This window comes from Toxotes jaculatrix, chromosome 1 (assembly GCF_017976425.1).
Source record: "Toxotes jaculatrix isolate fToxJac2 chromosome 1, fToxJac2.pri, whole genome shotgun sequence".
In the NCBI taxonomy this organism is placed as follows: domain Eukaryota; kingdom Metazoa; phylum Chordata; class Actinopteri; family Toxotidae; genus Toxotes; species Toxotes jaculatrix.
The window spans coordinates 11,688,361-11,704,854 of record NC_054394.1 but is presented as its reverse complement, the minus strand read 5'-3'; the positions used below and the strand labels follow the sequence as shown (position 1 = coordinate 11,704,854).

The 16,494-nt window shown below is 40.0% G+C and overlaps 1 protein-coding gene and 1 long non-coding RNA gene across 2 annotated transcripts; both read right to left on the bottom strand.

Moving 5' to 3' along the window:
• Window positions 1-10,559: 10,559 nt before the first annotated feature.
• On the bottom strand, window positions 10,560-11,523 carry LOC121180809. The gene is made up of 3 exons (XR_005893968.1): window positions 11,511-11,523; window positions 10,935-11,043; window positions 10,560-10,592 (listed from the first exon to the last, which is right to left on the bottom strand). It is a non-coding gene; the product is annotated as an uncharacterized LOC121180809 (long non-coding RNA).
• A 2,689-nt stretch (window positions 11,524-14,212) lies between these two features.
• On the bottom strand, window positions 14,213-16,084 carry serf2 (small EDRK-rich factor 2). Its single transcript, XM_041036450.1, has 3 exons — window positions 15,939-16,084; window positions 15,008-15,116; window positions 14,213-14,646 (listed from the first exon to the last, which is right to left on the bottom strand). Exons 1-3 carry the CDS (start codon window positions 15,943-15,945, stop codon window positions 14,574-14,576), a joined length of 189 nt encoding a protein of 62 aa, XP_040892384.1. The 5' UTR covers window positions 15,946-16,084; the 3' UTR covers window positions 14,213-14,573.
• Window positions 16,085-16,494: the final 410 nt, after the last annotated feature.

Genomic DNA, 16,494 nt, shown 5'->3' with positions numbered 1-16,494 from the left:
CACAGTAGGGACATAGATGATGACACACAGCTGCTAAGTTTGATCATGGTACAGGACAGGTAAAGACTGGGCTCAGTTTGTCTTGTCTTTTGGACTTCAAACATCAAACTGATGGCAGCATCCCTTTCTCACTTTTTCTCTCACTCTTTTTCTCGCACCGCAGTTAAACTATCGCGCTCAGTTCTATTGAGGCCACTGAAGATGGTCGTCTCAAGGCCTTTGCGATCAGTGATTATTCTAGACACATCTTAAATTGAATTTTTTTTCTGTATTCTTTCTGGGACATTTAAACAAATGAACAGGTTTTCTCATCTATTCTTGACCACAGCTGCTGCAAATTTTAAGCAACTCCCCACATCCTCTGATCATACTCGTGCACGGCACAGCTCCAACCATGGTCTGCAAACATCCAGCCTGTTTGAATGATTCACAATTAACTATATTTATTACAGTAAGGCCACATTACAGATGGTGTCTTTAGAGAGAGAGAAAAATGTATCATCTGTCATAGATGTGTCACGACAGATGTTATCTGACCATTTGATCATCAGCAGCCAATGGTAAAGTGCTTTAAAGAAATGAGTGCAGTTTCTGAACATCTGGCCTCATAAACAACAACCAGACTCTCACTGGAATATATTTTAGTCTAGGTTTCTGAGAATATCAAGACCAGGTTCATTACTCATCATTCACAGATATTTACACACGCAGACAAATGCAGCTCATTAAGCTCTCATGTTGTTTCCTGGGGCAGCAATATGTTAGTATACTTAGTCCTACAGAGCTATATCAGAGTTATACATTTAAGAGCTTAACAAAGAGCTTGAATCCATATGTGTTGTGATCAGTCCTAAACTGAGCCGTTTTTTTAACTGTTTTGGACTTTAAGATTACGTGGGACTGTTGTGGTTTCTTGATTTCTTTTGGGCATTGTGAGCCCTGTGTAAGTTTTGAATTCTTTTTGGGATATCTGTTAATATTATGGACTTTCTAGTGTTTTTCACTCATTCCTATTAAGTTGAAAGTCAGATTATTCTGTTTCTTGTTTGGTTCTCGTACATTCATACAGGTTTTTAGTATTTCTGGGCTGTCTTTTGGTTCCTGGGTTTGCTCTGCATTTTCAGTATTGTTTAAACCTTGTCACTCTTGTTTTAGTTTCTGAAGTTTGGTTTAGTATTTTCCTGTTTTATTCTGAAGTCCTAGCCCTTGCGTATCTTGTTTTAGTCTACTTCCTGTCATTATCTAGTTTCCCTCCTTTTGTGATTGTTTGCCCCGTCCTAATTGGTTTCACCTGTTGCTTGTTACCCTAGTGTATTTAAGTCTTGCGATTCCCTTGTATACTTGTCAGTTTGTTTGTGTCTGTACCTGTGCCTGTTCCCGAATCTGCACCTGAGTTTGGATCCGTTCCTGAGCCTGCACCTGAGTCAGCCTTGCTTCCCCGAGTCTACTCCCTGTGTTCGTTCCTGTACCTGTGCCTTGTGTTTTCCCACCGTGGTTGCCTTTTACTCTTAAGTAAGGATGTTTGGAGTTTGCCTTGTGTTTTATGTCTTCTGCCTTTTTCCCTCCTTCATGGATGATTTTTAGTTGCTTAAGTTTTGTCCTCTGGTCCTGGGCTCCTCCACTGATTTTGAGTTTAATTAAAAGACTTTAATTTTACTCATCTGTCTGTCCTGGGGTTTCTGCATTTGGGTCCTCTTCCCTCGTGTTCCTGGCTGCACAGCATTACAACAGTAGGACTGTCAAACAGATTAGGGATATATGGAAAATACACAAGCGGTTAACAAGCAATTTGAGTGAAAGGGAGCATTACTGTATGTAATGATTGGTTGAGCTTCTAAAAGAGTTCATTTTATGTGGTTCACCCCAAGGATCTAGTTTTGGGAGTCATATTTTCTTAAAGTTCTTTCTTAAATTAAGGATTTTTCATTGTTTTGACAATTTTCTTTTCCCATTTTATTTGCTAATGATACCAATATGACTATCAGATTTACATATTCTAAAAAACTTTGAGAAAATGGCAACGTTGCTCCCACTTAATAAGCCTGCAACAGTATTAAAAATGTGTTGCTGTTGTTTTTTTCTAAATTAAAGGAAAGTCCACTATCTAAGCCTGTAGTTTTGTTTTGTTTTGTTATACTGTTGTATAGGCCACGTGAATGAAACTATGGTGTGCAGTCTTAAGTCTCATTGGATGCAATAATATATGGGCCAATGATATATTAATATCATAAGCCCTTATTACGACTAAGCATGTTTTTATGATCCAAAGGTTTTTTTTCTGATAAAACATTTTTAGTACTGTGAAGATATTATTAACAAATTGTTTCTTTGGGCATCCCACAGGGCTCCTGACATGGCCTCATGTATAAACAGTCCTCCCTCTTACACTGACAAGAGAGTGGATCTGGATCTGCTTCATCTCATTTGTTCAGGCTCTACTGCAGGTCAGGGGATTTAAAGGCTTTGGACATCTCTGACCTTTGGTTGGCAGGTGTGGTGTGATGACAGGTTTGAAATTACAACTTCATTAGAACACAAGCACACAAACTATGTTTGACATATGAAGACAAGGGAGATGTTGAAAAAAGTTGAAACATAAGGTGGTAGGGATACAGTACTGTCTATGACATTGTGTATGCATTTTACATTTATGATATAGTACATTTCTGTGTGTAGCAAACCAAAAGATTTTTTTCTCCATATTTTCTTCTCTTATATTTATTGAAGTGTAATAATGTATTTTTTCCTGGACTGATGTTTTATTAGAATAAGTCTTGATGAGAGCTTTTCATCTCCTGATTCTCTTCATTTCTTTGGGACTGTTTAAATAAAGATGAATTGTGACAATCACTGCTGCTGTCACTTTTAAGAAAGGCCTTGTTTCCAACTCACCCTGCCAATTCTCTGGACTGACTTGTGTGGCATTTATTTTGTGAAAAGGGTGAATAGCTGTACAGAAAGTGAGCAATGTGATTCATTTTTTTCTCTTTTGATGTCTGTTTACAACAGCAACAATTTAATCATCAACTTTGAGAGAAATAATTTTCTTCTCACAAAACGTTTGGTCGTGGCTTCTTTTCTGACTTGTGCTCAAAAGAAAAACATCCATCACATGTAGAATTGGCAAAACAATACTCTAACATTCTACACATAGTGAAGTAGAGTAGAAATAAGCAGGCTGTTTCCAGTCAAACATGATGTCACCATGGTACCTCTGTGTTTGCTTCAGGCTAACCAGGCTAATGTGCAGAGAAGACTCCGTGCTGGACTCCCATCTGATGTCCCCGGCAGTGACTCCTCACACATCAGGGAACAGTCTGATGAATGTTGCCAGGTGTCACACTAACACACAGATTTAATGTTACTGGCATGGAAATGCTGGTTTTAAAGAGGAAAGGTGAAAGTAAAAACTGCAGGTGTGCATGTGTATAGTTAATTGATTTAAATTTAACTGTAAAAGTATAAGAAATAACCTTACACAATCTAATGTTGTCCAAACAACAGCACATTCACAATACAGTTTTGTTAGATTAATAAAATAACCTGACAACATGGTCATGTTCCAACATTTTCAAGTACACAACACAACCGTCTATAAACAGTGAACCAAGATCAGGACAATGAGTACTGAAATACCTTAGCTTTGCCCAAATTTCACTTGGATCTCATGAATCTGAGGACGTTGTAATACATGTTGTTCATGAGCACAGGTGTTGTTCCAGTCATGTGCAACAATGTCTTAGCACAGTACACAATTGGTGTGTTAAAAGTGGAACCTTGTAAATGTTATTCTGAAATGATCTTCAGCATATTTGTGGAGCAGATGGATTACATTCAGTGTTTAGTTCATAATATTTCTGATGTTAGATGTCCCTCCAAAGGGTAGGATCACTTTGGATCAACATGAACAAGATCAGCCAGAAGTAATACCAGAAGTAAAATGGGTTTCCACACAACCAATTTATGACTGAGCCAGTAATTAATAACCTACAAGATCAAGTCGAGCTAATCACATCAAGTACACAATAAAATTAGTGTACAATTGTAACACTGAATCTTCTCCCTGGTTACACATAACGTCAAATTGTGCATTGACATCAATTTCCATCTTGAAGGTCAATTTACAACTGTCTAAGAAGTAAATCAAGCCTGAGAAATAATGAAATGACCACACAAAACAGGTCTACTGAGGCTGATGCATGCAACAAAAGGTGTCATCAGGATATTTAATTACAGCTCAATTCACTTAATGCACTAATGAGGGAGTGCATCTTCATGGACATGCCAAAAACTGAACCCTGTGAGTGTTCGCCCGAACCTCAGACTCCAAAATATCCTGCAGGAAGTTCTGCTCGTACAGTGAGCATGCAGCGAGTACACTGTGAATAAATCTCACCTTACTGATGTCCTGGCACTCCTGCTGAGACAGAGATCAGCTGCCAGCAGGAATAATAGGCCTCTTCCCTCACAGACTGGGCATGTGTGTGAAAGCTCTGATGGTCACATGAATAGCAGAGAGTGGATGTCCAGTGCTGATTGTGACTGTGCAGAGCACCGTGCCTAAGAATGACTCAGGGTTAATAAAAACACAAAGAAGCCTGTCCGTTCTCATCTTTTTATTTTTTCCTGGCACCTTCTGCCCTTGTCTGTCTGTCTTCCTCTCTTTCTGAATCCTGCCAAACCTCAGTGTATTCCTTCTCTCTTTTGATGCCCTGTGACAGATCCCATTTACTTTCAGCACCAGCCGCTCATCTGCTGTCACCGACCGTTTGATGAAGAGCAAAGATGGTAATTTGCTATTCATTATTAACAAATCACTGTGCTGTGAAAAGTGCCTTTTGTTTGCCGCAGCCTTGAAAACAATTACAGTCAGCTTGCATTTCAGCTGTGATTGCGTTGCATATTTCATGGCAATGCTTCACTGATGGTGAAATTGAAAAGCAGATTTGCTTTTCACAGTCAATGAAAGGAAATCAGTCCGGACCTAATTTCTCAGGTCGCACACCATCTCATCTCTCTTTAAAACTAGGTGTTCATATAATAGTTAATATTGTTGAGTGGATGATGATTTCAACTCATCTGGTAATGACCTGAAACATCTCCTCTATAAAGTGATCCAGAAATAGAAATGGCAAGACTTGCTTTTTGACCTGCTCAGTTTGGTTCAGTCTTGATTTCAGTGAGTAGATTTTGTGGACAGACTAAAATTAAAGAGGAATTTGAGTGTTTGTAAATGGTGTAGTGTTGAGTCTTTATTGTCCTGGGGGGAGGAAATTGTTTCCACAACTTGCACAATCTTGTTTCTTAAGCACAGGCAATTAGACACAAGCCCGTGCTTGTATATCAAGCTGAAAATGTCAGAGTATGGTTCAAATTCCTCCACCTTTTGTGCTTTTGTGTCTATTTTGGCAAATAAAGAGGGAGAGAGTTTGATATTTTGAGAAATACACTTGTTCACTTCAAGTTATTTACCACTCTCATATCTGTGCAATAAATATGAAGCTCCAGCAGGTGGTTAGCTTAGCGCAAGGGACTACAAACTGGAAAAGGTCAGCCTGGCTCTGTCCAAAGGTAACAAATACACCCACCAACACCCCTTAAGCTCACAGGAGGGTCATGTGCTGGAGCATTGCATTTTTGCATTTACTATACAGGAGCTCAACTGACTGTCTGGTTCAGAGAAATAGTGATAGTACAGAAGTGAAATGAGCTTCAGCCTCTCGATTTCCATCATGAGGAGCAGTCATGTGCAAGAGACCATTAAAAACAGTGAAGCAGAGCAAGAAAAGTACATTTTCTCTGCAATGTAAATGGGTTTTAGGTCGGCGCAGTCACATCGCTTAAACTTTTAAGATCAGTATGTAATTATATAGTGCTGTGATGTTAAAACTACAATTGTATTATGAAATATTTGCAGACAAATCCAATGTCATTAATATTGTGTAGAGCTGAGTCACAAGGCAGCACCATGGGACGTACCTGAGGAGAGGTTATAGTTAATGTTCCTCCTGCTCCATCATCATTTATCATATTAAATGCAAAAACACTGTTACTCGGTTTAGGCTCTGTGTACACACTGAACCTATCAGCCAGTTACATATTTCAAAACACCCATCACTCATTGTACAGTCATTATCAAAGTGGCTGCAACAGTGTTGTTGTTTAAAGTGTTATTGAAGTGCTGTCCTGCCTCCACCCTCAGAGTAATGAAAGAGGGGGAGTTCCTGCCTGTGGCTATATTTATCAACCACATGATGAATGTGGTGATCACTTTTTTCTTTTAAGGAGAATCCACTTTATTATATGTAGCTAGCAAGCAGGGGAGTCTCACATTATTATACATGTATTTGATATTTCAACATACAGGTGAAGTGAGATGGGATAAAATGAGGTACTGATGTGTGACAAAGACCCTGTTTTTTATTGTCTTGTGTTCTTTTCCTTGAAATTTCACTTGAGGAGGGATTTGTGATGGACCTCGACAGCTTCACTCACTGAGTAATTCATTGGGAACACCTGTACACCTGCTTATTCAGGCAGTTATCCAGTCAGCCAATCATGTGGCAGCTGTTTAATGCACAAAATCTTGCAGATGCAGACCAGGTGCTTCAGTTCAGTTTCACTTCAAAAATGTGAGTGAGTCTGTCAGTGAGTTTGACTGTGGCATGATAGTTAGTGCCATATGGACCGGTTTCAGTGTTTCTTACTTCTGATGTCCAGTGATTTCCAAGTTCAACAGTCTCCAGAGTTTATTCAGAATGGTGTGAAAACAGAAAACACGCACTGAGAGGCAGAGAGAGGTGCGAGGAGAATGGCTCACCAAAACTGGACAGGTGAGGACTGGAAAAAAACGTAGCCCAGGTCATAATGCTCCATGCCACAAAGAAAAACTCATACAGCTGTTTTGAAAGCAGAGAGAGGCCCTACCCAGTATCAGTATGGTGTTCCCATATAAAGTACTCGGTGAGTGTATATTTTATCACTACCTACAGACAATGCACAGCTGGAACTGGCTGGATTACTGAAGTGCAAGAGCATAAATAAAGCTGGATTACACTCGTCTTTGCTCTGGGTAATTTTAGACCATACTTAAAATATGTAAATCCAAGCAGCTACAGAGTATTATTGTCCATCTTCTCCCCAATTTGTACTTTGACACTGGACTATTCAACATTGTAAGTAGCATAAATGAAGCACCAGCTCTGCTACAACAGTGCCTTTTTATCCAGTGTTTCCCACATCTCAACAAATTCAGCAGAGGGAGCTTAAAGAGATGAAGCTTCTTGTGTGAATTTAATTAGATGGGCTGACTTCATCTTTTCTCTGCATTCTGAGTCACTCATCATCACTGAGCTCCTCTCTTAGTCTGTTTTAAGACAATTTGTCGGAACCCATAGATTAGTCTGCATGTTGGGCCTGAATTTAAGTGAAATGTACCCAGAGCTTTGAGCAGAGTATCATGGATGATGGTGGATAAGGTCTGAATTTTCTGGAATTTGAGTAACCTGCTGATTCTGCGTTTGTTCCTCATCACTATTCAGCTCTTCAGCTACGCCCCAGCTATCTGAGATGAAGAAAGCTAAACTGGTGACTTAATTATACGCCCTGTAATCTGAGGACCCAAATTCACTGGATTTCAGTAAGTAGACACAGCTTATTAACTATAAATAGGCTGAGATGTAGCTTGATGGCTCAGTGAACGTTATAACGTATCAGCAATATGTGTTTTGTGCTCATGCACACTAAAAATACAAAGGCTCTGTCACAGCAGGGCTGGAGCAGGGTACATGTGTGTGTTTGCTTCATTTCAGCAGAATAAAACTTTCATCCAAAGCCTTCAAATTGACTCATAACTGTTCATAGACTGTATGTTACTTGTACATTGTTCAAGTCAAAAGGACACAAAATACAACCTTACCAAATCAGCAAACTCTGCAAACTGCATTGCCAATCTGATTAAATCCAATGTTCAACATAAAGATTTAGGTTTTTAAAAAAAAAAAAAAAAAAAAAACATGGTGTGTGGTTCCACCTAGTGGTCAGTATGTTAACAACAGGCTGATTCTGCCTGCTGGCATACTTGGTTTAATTACAGTAAATCTGGCAGACTCCAGTGTTACACAACACACACACACACAGCAGAAACAGAACACAGATGTATCCTCTCCTACGCCACAAGTTATGTGGGCAACATGTTATTTCTTGTGTTATTAATGGAAATTAGGACTTCTATAAAAAGCAATTCTGCACTATTAATATCAAGATGTAACCATTTGGGGAATGCAGTTTAAAAAACACAAATAGTGCTGAAGAAGTTTTGCATAAACTTGTGTGCATGGCGCTGTGCCCAAAATGTCCTGCTGCATTTTTCCCCGGGATGCAACTCACTGAGACTGATGGACCACTATTTATGGAAGGAGGCCAGGAGGAGCCATGAGCATACTGTGCTGTACCTGTTTCACAGATACAGCCACTGTTTACCCTGTAGCAATGTGGTGTTGATAGCATCCTGTCAGAGAAACGCTGGGAGAGATTGCAGTGGCTAAAAAAAAAAAAAAAAGTGAATATTTCTCCATTTTCCATGCCCTCGTTTTCTCGACTGTTCTTTAAGGCACAGAGCAAATCAAATCATTCAGTAATTCCAGAAAAAGCAGTTTTATTGGATTAGTAAAAATATTTTCATACTTTTTGTGATCAGCATCACAAAAGCAATCCATCTGAATCTAAGCATGAATGCATTTTAAATATTCAAAAATATAGATTCAATGCTCCCGTAACAGAATAAGATCATGTGAAAATATTACACAAAGCAACATTCAGAGTAACTCAGGCAAGTGTGAACTACAAAGATACACTTTATTTAAAACCAGCAGGGAACATTTTGGTACAAAAAGTATTAGGCCACCTGCCTAATGTTGTGTTGGTCACCCTTTTGCTGCCAAAGCGGTCCTGACCTGTTGAGGCATGGACTCCACTGAAGGTGTGCTGTGGTATCTGGCACCAAGATGTTAGCAGCAGATCCTTTAAGTCCTGTAAGTTGCGAGGTGGGGCCTCCATGGATCAGATTTGTTTGTCCAGCACATCCCACAGATGCTTGATTGGACTGAGAGCTGGAGAATTTGGAGGCTTTGTGGCAGCTGATCAGCTGATGGTACGTGTCAAAGTAACATACACATGGACGGCAGGACCCACGGTTTACCAGCAGAACATTGTCCAAAGCATCGTGGTGCCATATGAAGTCGTCCCACATTTGCCCACATAACTCTGAACACTCAAGGTGGCTCACATGTTTTCCTTTATTAACTTTTATTCAGTCGGACATTTATGGGTTTTCCTATAAATGGGCTGTCTCACATTTAGCAATCTATGAATATAAAAGTATGATGTTTTGTGGAATATCCTAACGGATGGTGATCTTGGTTCCCTCGTATTCAAGTTTCTGTTTCCCACTGACAGCCAGACACTTGGTTGTGAAGCTTCAAAATGACAACACCAGGCACACCTGACTTGGGGCCTCTATGACATCTGTCCAGCCGAAATTTGCCTGTTTTGGTTTCCAAGTTACGAAGCTTTGGTAGCTATGTTTCAACGAATGACAAAACATTCTTCCCCTCGACTCCTTCTTTGACCCCGAAAATCCTAATGTTGTCCCTGTGAGATCCCGCCTCCTGGTCATCCATGCAGTTAACAAGCACAGTTAACTTGGCCTCTGTATCCATTAGCCTCTTCTCCAGGTCCTCTGCATTGGAGATGCGACTCTCAGCTTTTTCCAGCCATCGCCATTCGCTCTCCGGCTTTGCCGTAATGATATCCAACTGCACCATCGAACCTTCTTTGCCAGACATGTTCGCCAGCCACTCCAATAATATACTTTTAGATTGGGTACTGTTATACAAGTTAGATCCTATAATTAGAAAGAGTTTGGTCAGGAGCTGCTCAGCCTCGATACCCTCAGTATGACGTTATCACCGGAAACTTCCTTGGACCACTTTCGATAAACACTGACCACTGCAGACCGGGAACACCCCACAAGAGCTGCAGTTTTGGAGACACTTTGACCCAGTCGTCTAGCCATCACAATTTGGCCCTTCTCAAACTCGCTCAAATCCTTACACGTCCATTTTTCCTGCCTCTAACACATCAAATCTGAGGACAAAATGTGGCACGATGAAGAGATAATCAGTGTTATTCGCTTCACCTGTCAGTGGTCATAATGTTATGCCTGATTGGTGTAGGTACTTTGTGTTAAGAATTGTTCATCTTTCTCCTGCTGCTTACACCACTGATGCTCCTCAGCATGCAGCACCAACGTGGGACAACCGCTAACTTGCTCAGACATAATTTCAGAGTAAAATAACAAATCCAACAAGCAATGTCATTTGCCATAGGGAAGAATGTAGGATCCTAGATTCTTGAGTCTAGACAAAAATGACAGATCCATTCTCATAAATATCAGGAAGAATGCTGAACATGGGATGTTCTTGAAACACTGAGTTGAATTAATCTCCGCCTTCATTCTTTACTGGGACTTTGTGCCTCCTTTCCCAGCTTCAGACGCCTTTTTCTGCTTCTGTTGCATTATCTCAGCATCCCTTGAGAAGATTTCAGGAGAGAATACACTTTGTTAGGGCAGAGCTCAGTGTATAACACGCCTGTGTTAGGCACATTGGAGACATCAGTAATTATTTAACTGGATTCTCAAGCAAAAATAACTTGCTTTTGTAGCAGAAAGTACTGAGGTGGATATTTTGAGATTTTTTTTTCTCTTTTAATGGCAAAAATCTGCATAACTGAACAATCAGTGAGGAGAGAAATAGTCCAGATCATTACCTTTAAGTCAAGATAAAACATGCTTTGATTACTGCGCCGCAAAAATCCATTATTCAAAGTTGTTTCTGTCCCATTTCTTAAATCTCATGCAGACTGCTGCCTACCTCTGCTTCCGTGCAGCAGCAGACAGTCCATCGTCGCCCCTCTTCCCTTTAGTGTGTTCAGACTGCTTTTTGGCATTCTTCTGGCGTGCAAGCTCACGTTGATTTCCTCCTGCATGTCAGACAAAAGGAAAAAAACATAACAGTGCGGCTGAACAAACTGAGCACAATACAGAGCAAAACACCACGTACGCGAGCTACAGCTTTGTTATTAAAGGCTATATAGGAGCAGGGGACGTCTATATTAAGGACGAATGAATAGTGGCATGAACACCAGTGCAAATCATGAGAGCAGCCGACGTGGCAAGAGAGTCGCTTCGGAACAGCTTCAAGCCCAGAACAGCCGCACAGGGGGCAGCAAAGCGTCTTCCACCACGGTTTGTCACACCAGCAAGACAAATGAGGACAAGCAACGAAGGCAGTAACACAACAATGGCGTGAATTGCGTGATATAAACGTAACGTAACATCTATTCCAGCAAATAGACGGAACCCTGGTCGACTGGTGGCCAAGGCTAACTGCGGCAGAAACAACGAGAACAGACTACATGCCATCGAATAAAATACATTAATGCCTTACAGTCAAAAAATATATATAGATACCCACTTGTCATTTTAATATTCGCCGCTTCTTTCGTCCGAAATCCAGATAAGCTCAGCAACAGGGCCGCTGGCTCCCTTCTCGTCGATCCGGTTGCTTTGGTTGCGCCTGACTCTGGCTGCCAAATGTGCGCGAGATTTCTGTACGAGAATCACAACATTCCGTCTCCCCAGTTCCACTGCGCATGCTCGATCGATTTAAGATGAAATGCTTTATATAAATAAATGTCCGTGTTAAACTAATCCATTAAACTGAAAGTCATATGCTCAAAAACTTAAATAAATAAATAAAAATTTATTTATTATTATTATTATACTTTTATTATTACTTCTTCTTCTCCGCTTCCGTCATCCTTTGCAGCTGCAAACAATGTAATGAACATGACAGGTTTTTGCTGAAAATTAGATATTTACTTAAATTAAGTAAACATTTATAAAGTAATTGTTTTAAAAAATAGCAGGAAACGACAGTCTGTGGTTGGTAAGACGATAACAACTGTACAGTCTGCATGTTGCATTTGGAATAAAAGTCTTAAAATGTGTGGAAGTGAGCTGTGGGAGGAGAATGAGGACTGGGTTGGGTTTCTTTCTCAAAGACGAATACTGTATTTTCAGGACATAATTACCGTTTGAATACAATGAGCCATCAAACTACTCCTGTGATTGTCTAGCAAACAGTCTATTTGGGTGAAGAACAAGATCTTCTTTGAATTTAATTATATGCTGCAAGTTTGTTCTGGTCTGCAGGTCTCTGCAAATTATTTCTCAATGGATGCTCAGCTTAAAACTTACTTTAATGGATAAAAGTAGAGCCCAGATCTTTTTTTTTTTTGGTCATATTTCTGATCAAAGCCTTGAGGTCAAAATCATGTGTATGCTTTCTCAAACATAATGAGCAGTAATTTAGAAATGTCCTCATGACAGATGGTCATACATCACTAGCTAGAATAATCTATAAACACATTGTCAGTGAACAGAAATGCTTATTTCTGTACATAACCTGTATTGATTTTCACTAATCAAATGGTGGATAAGGTCTGAATTTTCTGGAATTTGAGTAACCTGCTGATTCTGCGTTTGTTCCTCATCACTATTCAGCTCTTCAGCTACGCCCCAGCTATCTGAGATGAAGAAAGCTAAACTGGTGACTTAATTATACGCCCTGTAATCTGAGGACCCAAATTCACTGGATTTCAGTAAGTAGACACACAGCTCATTAACTATAAATAGGCTGAGATGTAGCTTGATGGCTCAGTGAACGCTATAACGTATCAGCAATATGTGTTTTGTGCTCATGCACACTCAAAATACAAAGGCTCTGTCACAGCAGGGCTGGAGCAGGGTACATGTGTGTGTTTGCTTCGTTTCAGCAGAATAAAACTTTCATCCAAAGCCTTCAAATTGACTCATAACTGTTCATAGACTGTATGTTACTTGTACATTGTTCAAGTCAAAAGGACACAAAATACAACCTTACCAAATCAGCAAACTCAAATTATCTGTATTGCCAATCTGATTAAATCCAATGTTCAACATAAAGATTTAGGTTACAAAAAAACAAAACAAAACAAAAAAAAAAACAATCATGGTGTGTGGTTCCACCTAGTGGTCAGTATGTTAACAACAGGCTGATTCTGCCTGCTGGCATACTTGGTTTAATTACAGTAAATCTGGCAGACTCCAGTGTTACACAACACACACACACAGCAGAAACAGAACACAGATGTATCCTCTCCTACGCCACAAGTTATGTGGGCAACATGTTATTTCTTGTGTTATTAATGGAAATTAGGACTTCTATAAAAAGCAATTCTGCACTATTAATATCAAGATGTAACCATTTGGGGAGTGCAGTTTAAAAAACACAAATAGTGCTGAAGAAGTTTTGCATAAACTTGGGGATGCAACTCACTGAGACTGATGGACCACTATTTATGGAAGGAGGCCAGGAGGAGCCATGAGCATACTGTGCTGTACCTGTTTCACAGATACAGCCACTGTTTACCCTGTAGCAATGTGGTGTTGATAGCATCCTGTCAGAGAAAGGCTGGGAGAGATTGCAGTGAAAAAAAAAAAAAGACAACCATTTCTCCATTTTCCTCACCTTAATATTACTGACTGTTGGTGGCTATTTTTGTTAACTGACACTTTTGTGTGACTGTTGAATGCATGTCCGTGAACCATCCATGATCAAAGGCCAAGACGATAAACCTAATTTGATAGAAACTGTTGCATTAATGAAGGACATTTTTAATTATTCAGTAATTCCAGAAGAAGCAGTTTTATTGGATTAGTAAAAATACTTTCATACTTTTTTGATCAGCATCACAAAAGCAATTGATCATTTTGTAAACTGTCTGTCCCACAGTGGTACTTACAGGCCGAAATGTGATGTTGTGATGTTTAACCAAAAGTTTATATTCGTTTCAGCAGCACAGGTGGGATTATATGTTACCTTCCACTGCTGCAATTATTCACCCTCTGTTTGTAGAAAATATTTACGTATATTTGCAGCAGTGATTTTCTTATGGTTTAATCACCTTTCTACTCTCAAAAAATATGAATATTAAAGTATGAATGTATATTAAATATTCAAACATATAATTCAATGCTCCAACAACAGAAAAAGATCATGAAAAAATATTACACAAACTAACATTCAGAGTAACTCAAGCAAGCATGAACTGAAAAGATACACTTTATTTGAAACCAGAAGGGGACATTTTTGTACAAAAATACACAACTGTCACGTACAGTAGATGCTTTGTGTTAAGAATTGTTCATCTTTCTCCTGCTGCTTACACCACTGATGCTCCTCAGCATGCAGCACCAATGTGGGACAACCGCTAACTTGCTCAGACATAATTTCAGAGTAAAATAACAAATCCAACAAGCAATGTCATTTGCCATAGGGAAGAATGTAGGATCCTAGATTCTTGAGTCTAGACAAAAATGACAGATCCATTCTCATAAATATCAGGAAGAATGCTGAACATGGGATGTTCTTGAAACACTGAGTTGAATTAATCTCCGCCTTCATTCTTTACTGGGACTTTGTGCCTCCTTTCCCAGCTTCAGCCGCCTTTTTCTGCTTCTGTTGCATTATCTCAGCATCCCTTGAGAAGATTTCAGGAAAGAATACACTTTGTTAGGGCAGAGCTCAGTGTATAACACGCCTGTGTTAGGCACATTGGAGACATCAGAAATTATTTAACTGGATTCTCAAGCAAAAATAACTTGCTTTTGTAGCAGAAAGTACTGCGAGGTGGGTTTTTGCAGCACCTTTTGGATATTTTGAGATTTTTTTCTCGTTTAATGGCAAAAAGCGGCACAACAGAACAATCAGTGAGGAGAGAAATAGTCCAGATCATTACCTTTAAGTCAAGATAAAACATGCTTGATTACTGCGCCGCAAAAATCCATTATTCAAAGTTGTTTCTGTCCCGCTTCTTAAATCTCATGCAGACTGCTGCCTACCTCTGCTTCCGTGCAGCAGCAGACAGTCCATCGTCGCCCCTCTTCCCTTTAGTGTGTTCAGACTGCTTTTTGGCATTCTTCTGGCGTGCAAGCTCACGTTGATTTCCTCCTGCATGTCAGACAAAAGGAAAAAAACATAACAGTGCGGCTGAACAAACTGAGCACAATACAGAGCAAAACACCACGTACGTGAGCTACACCTTTGTTATTAAAGGCTATATAGGAGCAGGGGACGTCAACAACCGACAGGCGAGTGTGTAAGAGTCTACACTGCATGATGTATAGTGACAAAAGGTCCGTTTATATTAAGGACGAATGAATATGGCATGAACACCAGTGCAAATCATGAGAGCAGCCGACGTGGCAAGAGAGTCGCTTCGGAACAGCTTCAAGCCCAGAACAGCCGCACAGGGGGCAGCAAAGCGTCTTCCACCACGGTTTGTCACACCAGCAAGACAAATGAGGACAAGCAACGAAGGCAGAACCACAGTTGAACAAATAAAAACATTAACTGGTCACTATTTGACATTCTGCGTGCTACAGACCCAAACAATAGTGTTACGTCTCTGTTAAACTATGGCTCTGCAGTAGGCCGAGGCTCGGGTTAACAGCTGGACAACTAACGGCCCGTCGATGTTGACAAACGTAAAATACGCACACAACGCAACACAGCTACGTAACACTCACCACAGCACAAGCCCGTCAACGAATCTAAACCTATTGATTCAGCACAGCCAGTGATGTGTAAGTGATTTATTAACCAAGGCAATAATGGTGCGAGTTTCGTAAAACAATCTATTCCAGCAAATAGACGGAACCCAGGTCGGCCGGTGGCCAAGGCTAACGAGCGGAAGAAACAACGAGCACAGACTACATGCAATCGAATAAAATACATTAATGCCTTACAGTCAAAATATATGTCGATACCCACTGGTCATTTTAGTAATCGACGCTTCTTTCGCCCGAAATCCAGATAAGCTCAGCCACAGGGCCGCTGGCTCCCTTCTCGTCGCTCGAGTTGCTGTTGCTGCTTTGGTTGCGCCTCGCTCTGGCTGCCAAATGTGCGCGAGATTTCTGCACGAGAACCAGAACATTCCGTCTCCCCAGTTCCAATGCGCATGCGCCAAGGCAGGCAACGCTCAAGATGAAAATTTTTATATAAATGAAAGTATGAGTTAAACTAATTCAATAAATTTAAAGTCATATGCTCAAAAATGCATATAAGTAAATTATTATTTTATTATTATTATAGGTCAAGAAAAAATTCTTTTATTACAGAATGCTTCAGTGATGTCTTCTTCTTCTCCTCTTCTGCATTCCTAACCAACAAAGGACACACAAGTGGGCGCACACGTTTGTGCACAGTTGATTTGCATCCAGTGTAAAAAAAAAAAAAAAAAACTTAAAATGAATTTAACTTGCATTCACTTTGTTTGCACTTCATGCACTGTGGGTGTGCAAGGTTTTCTTTTCAGGTACTGACTTTT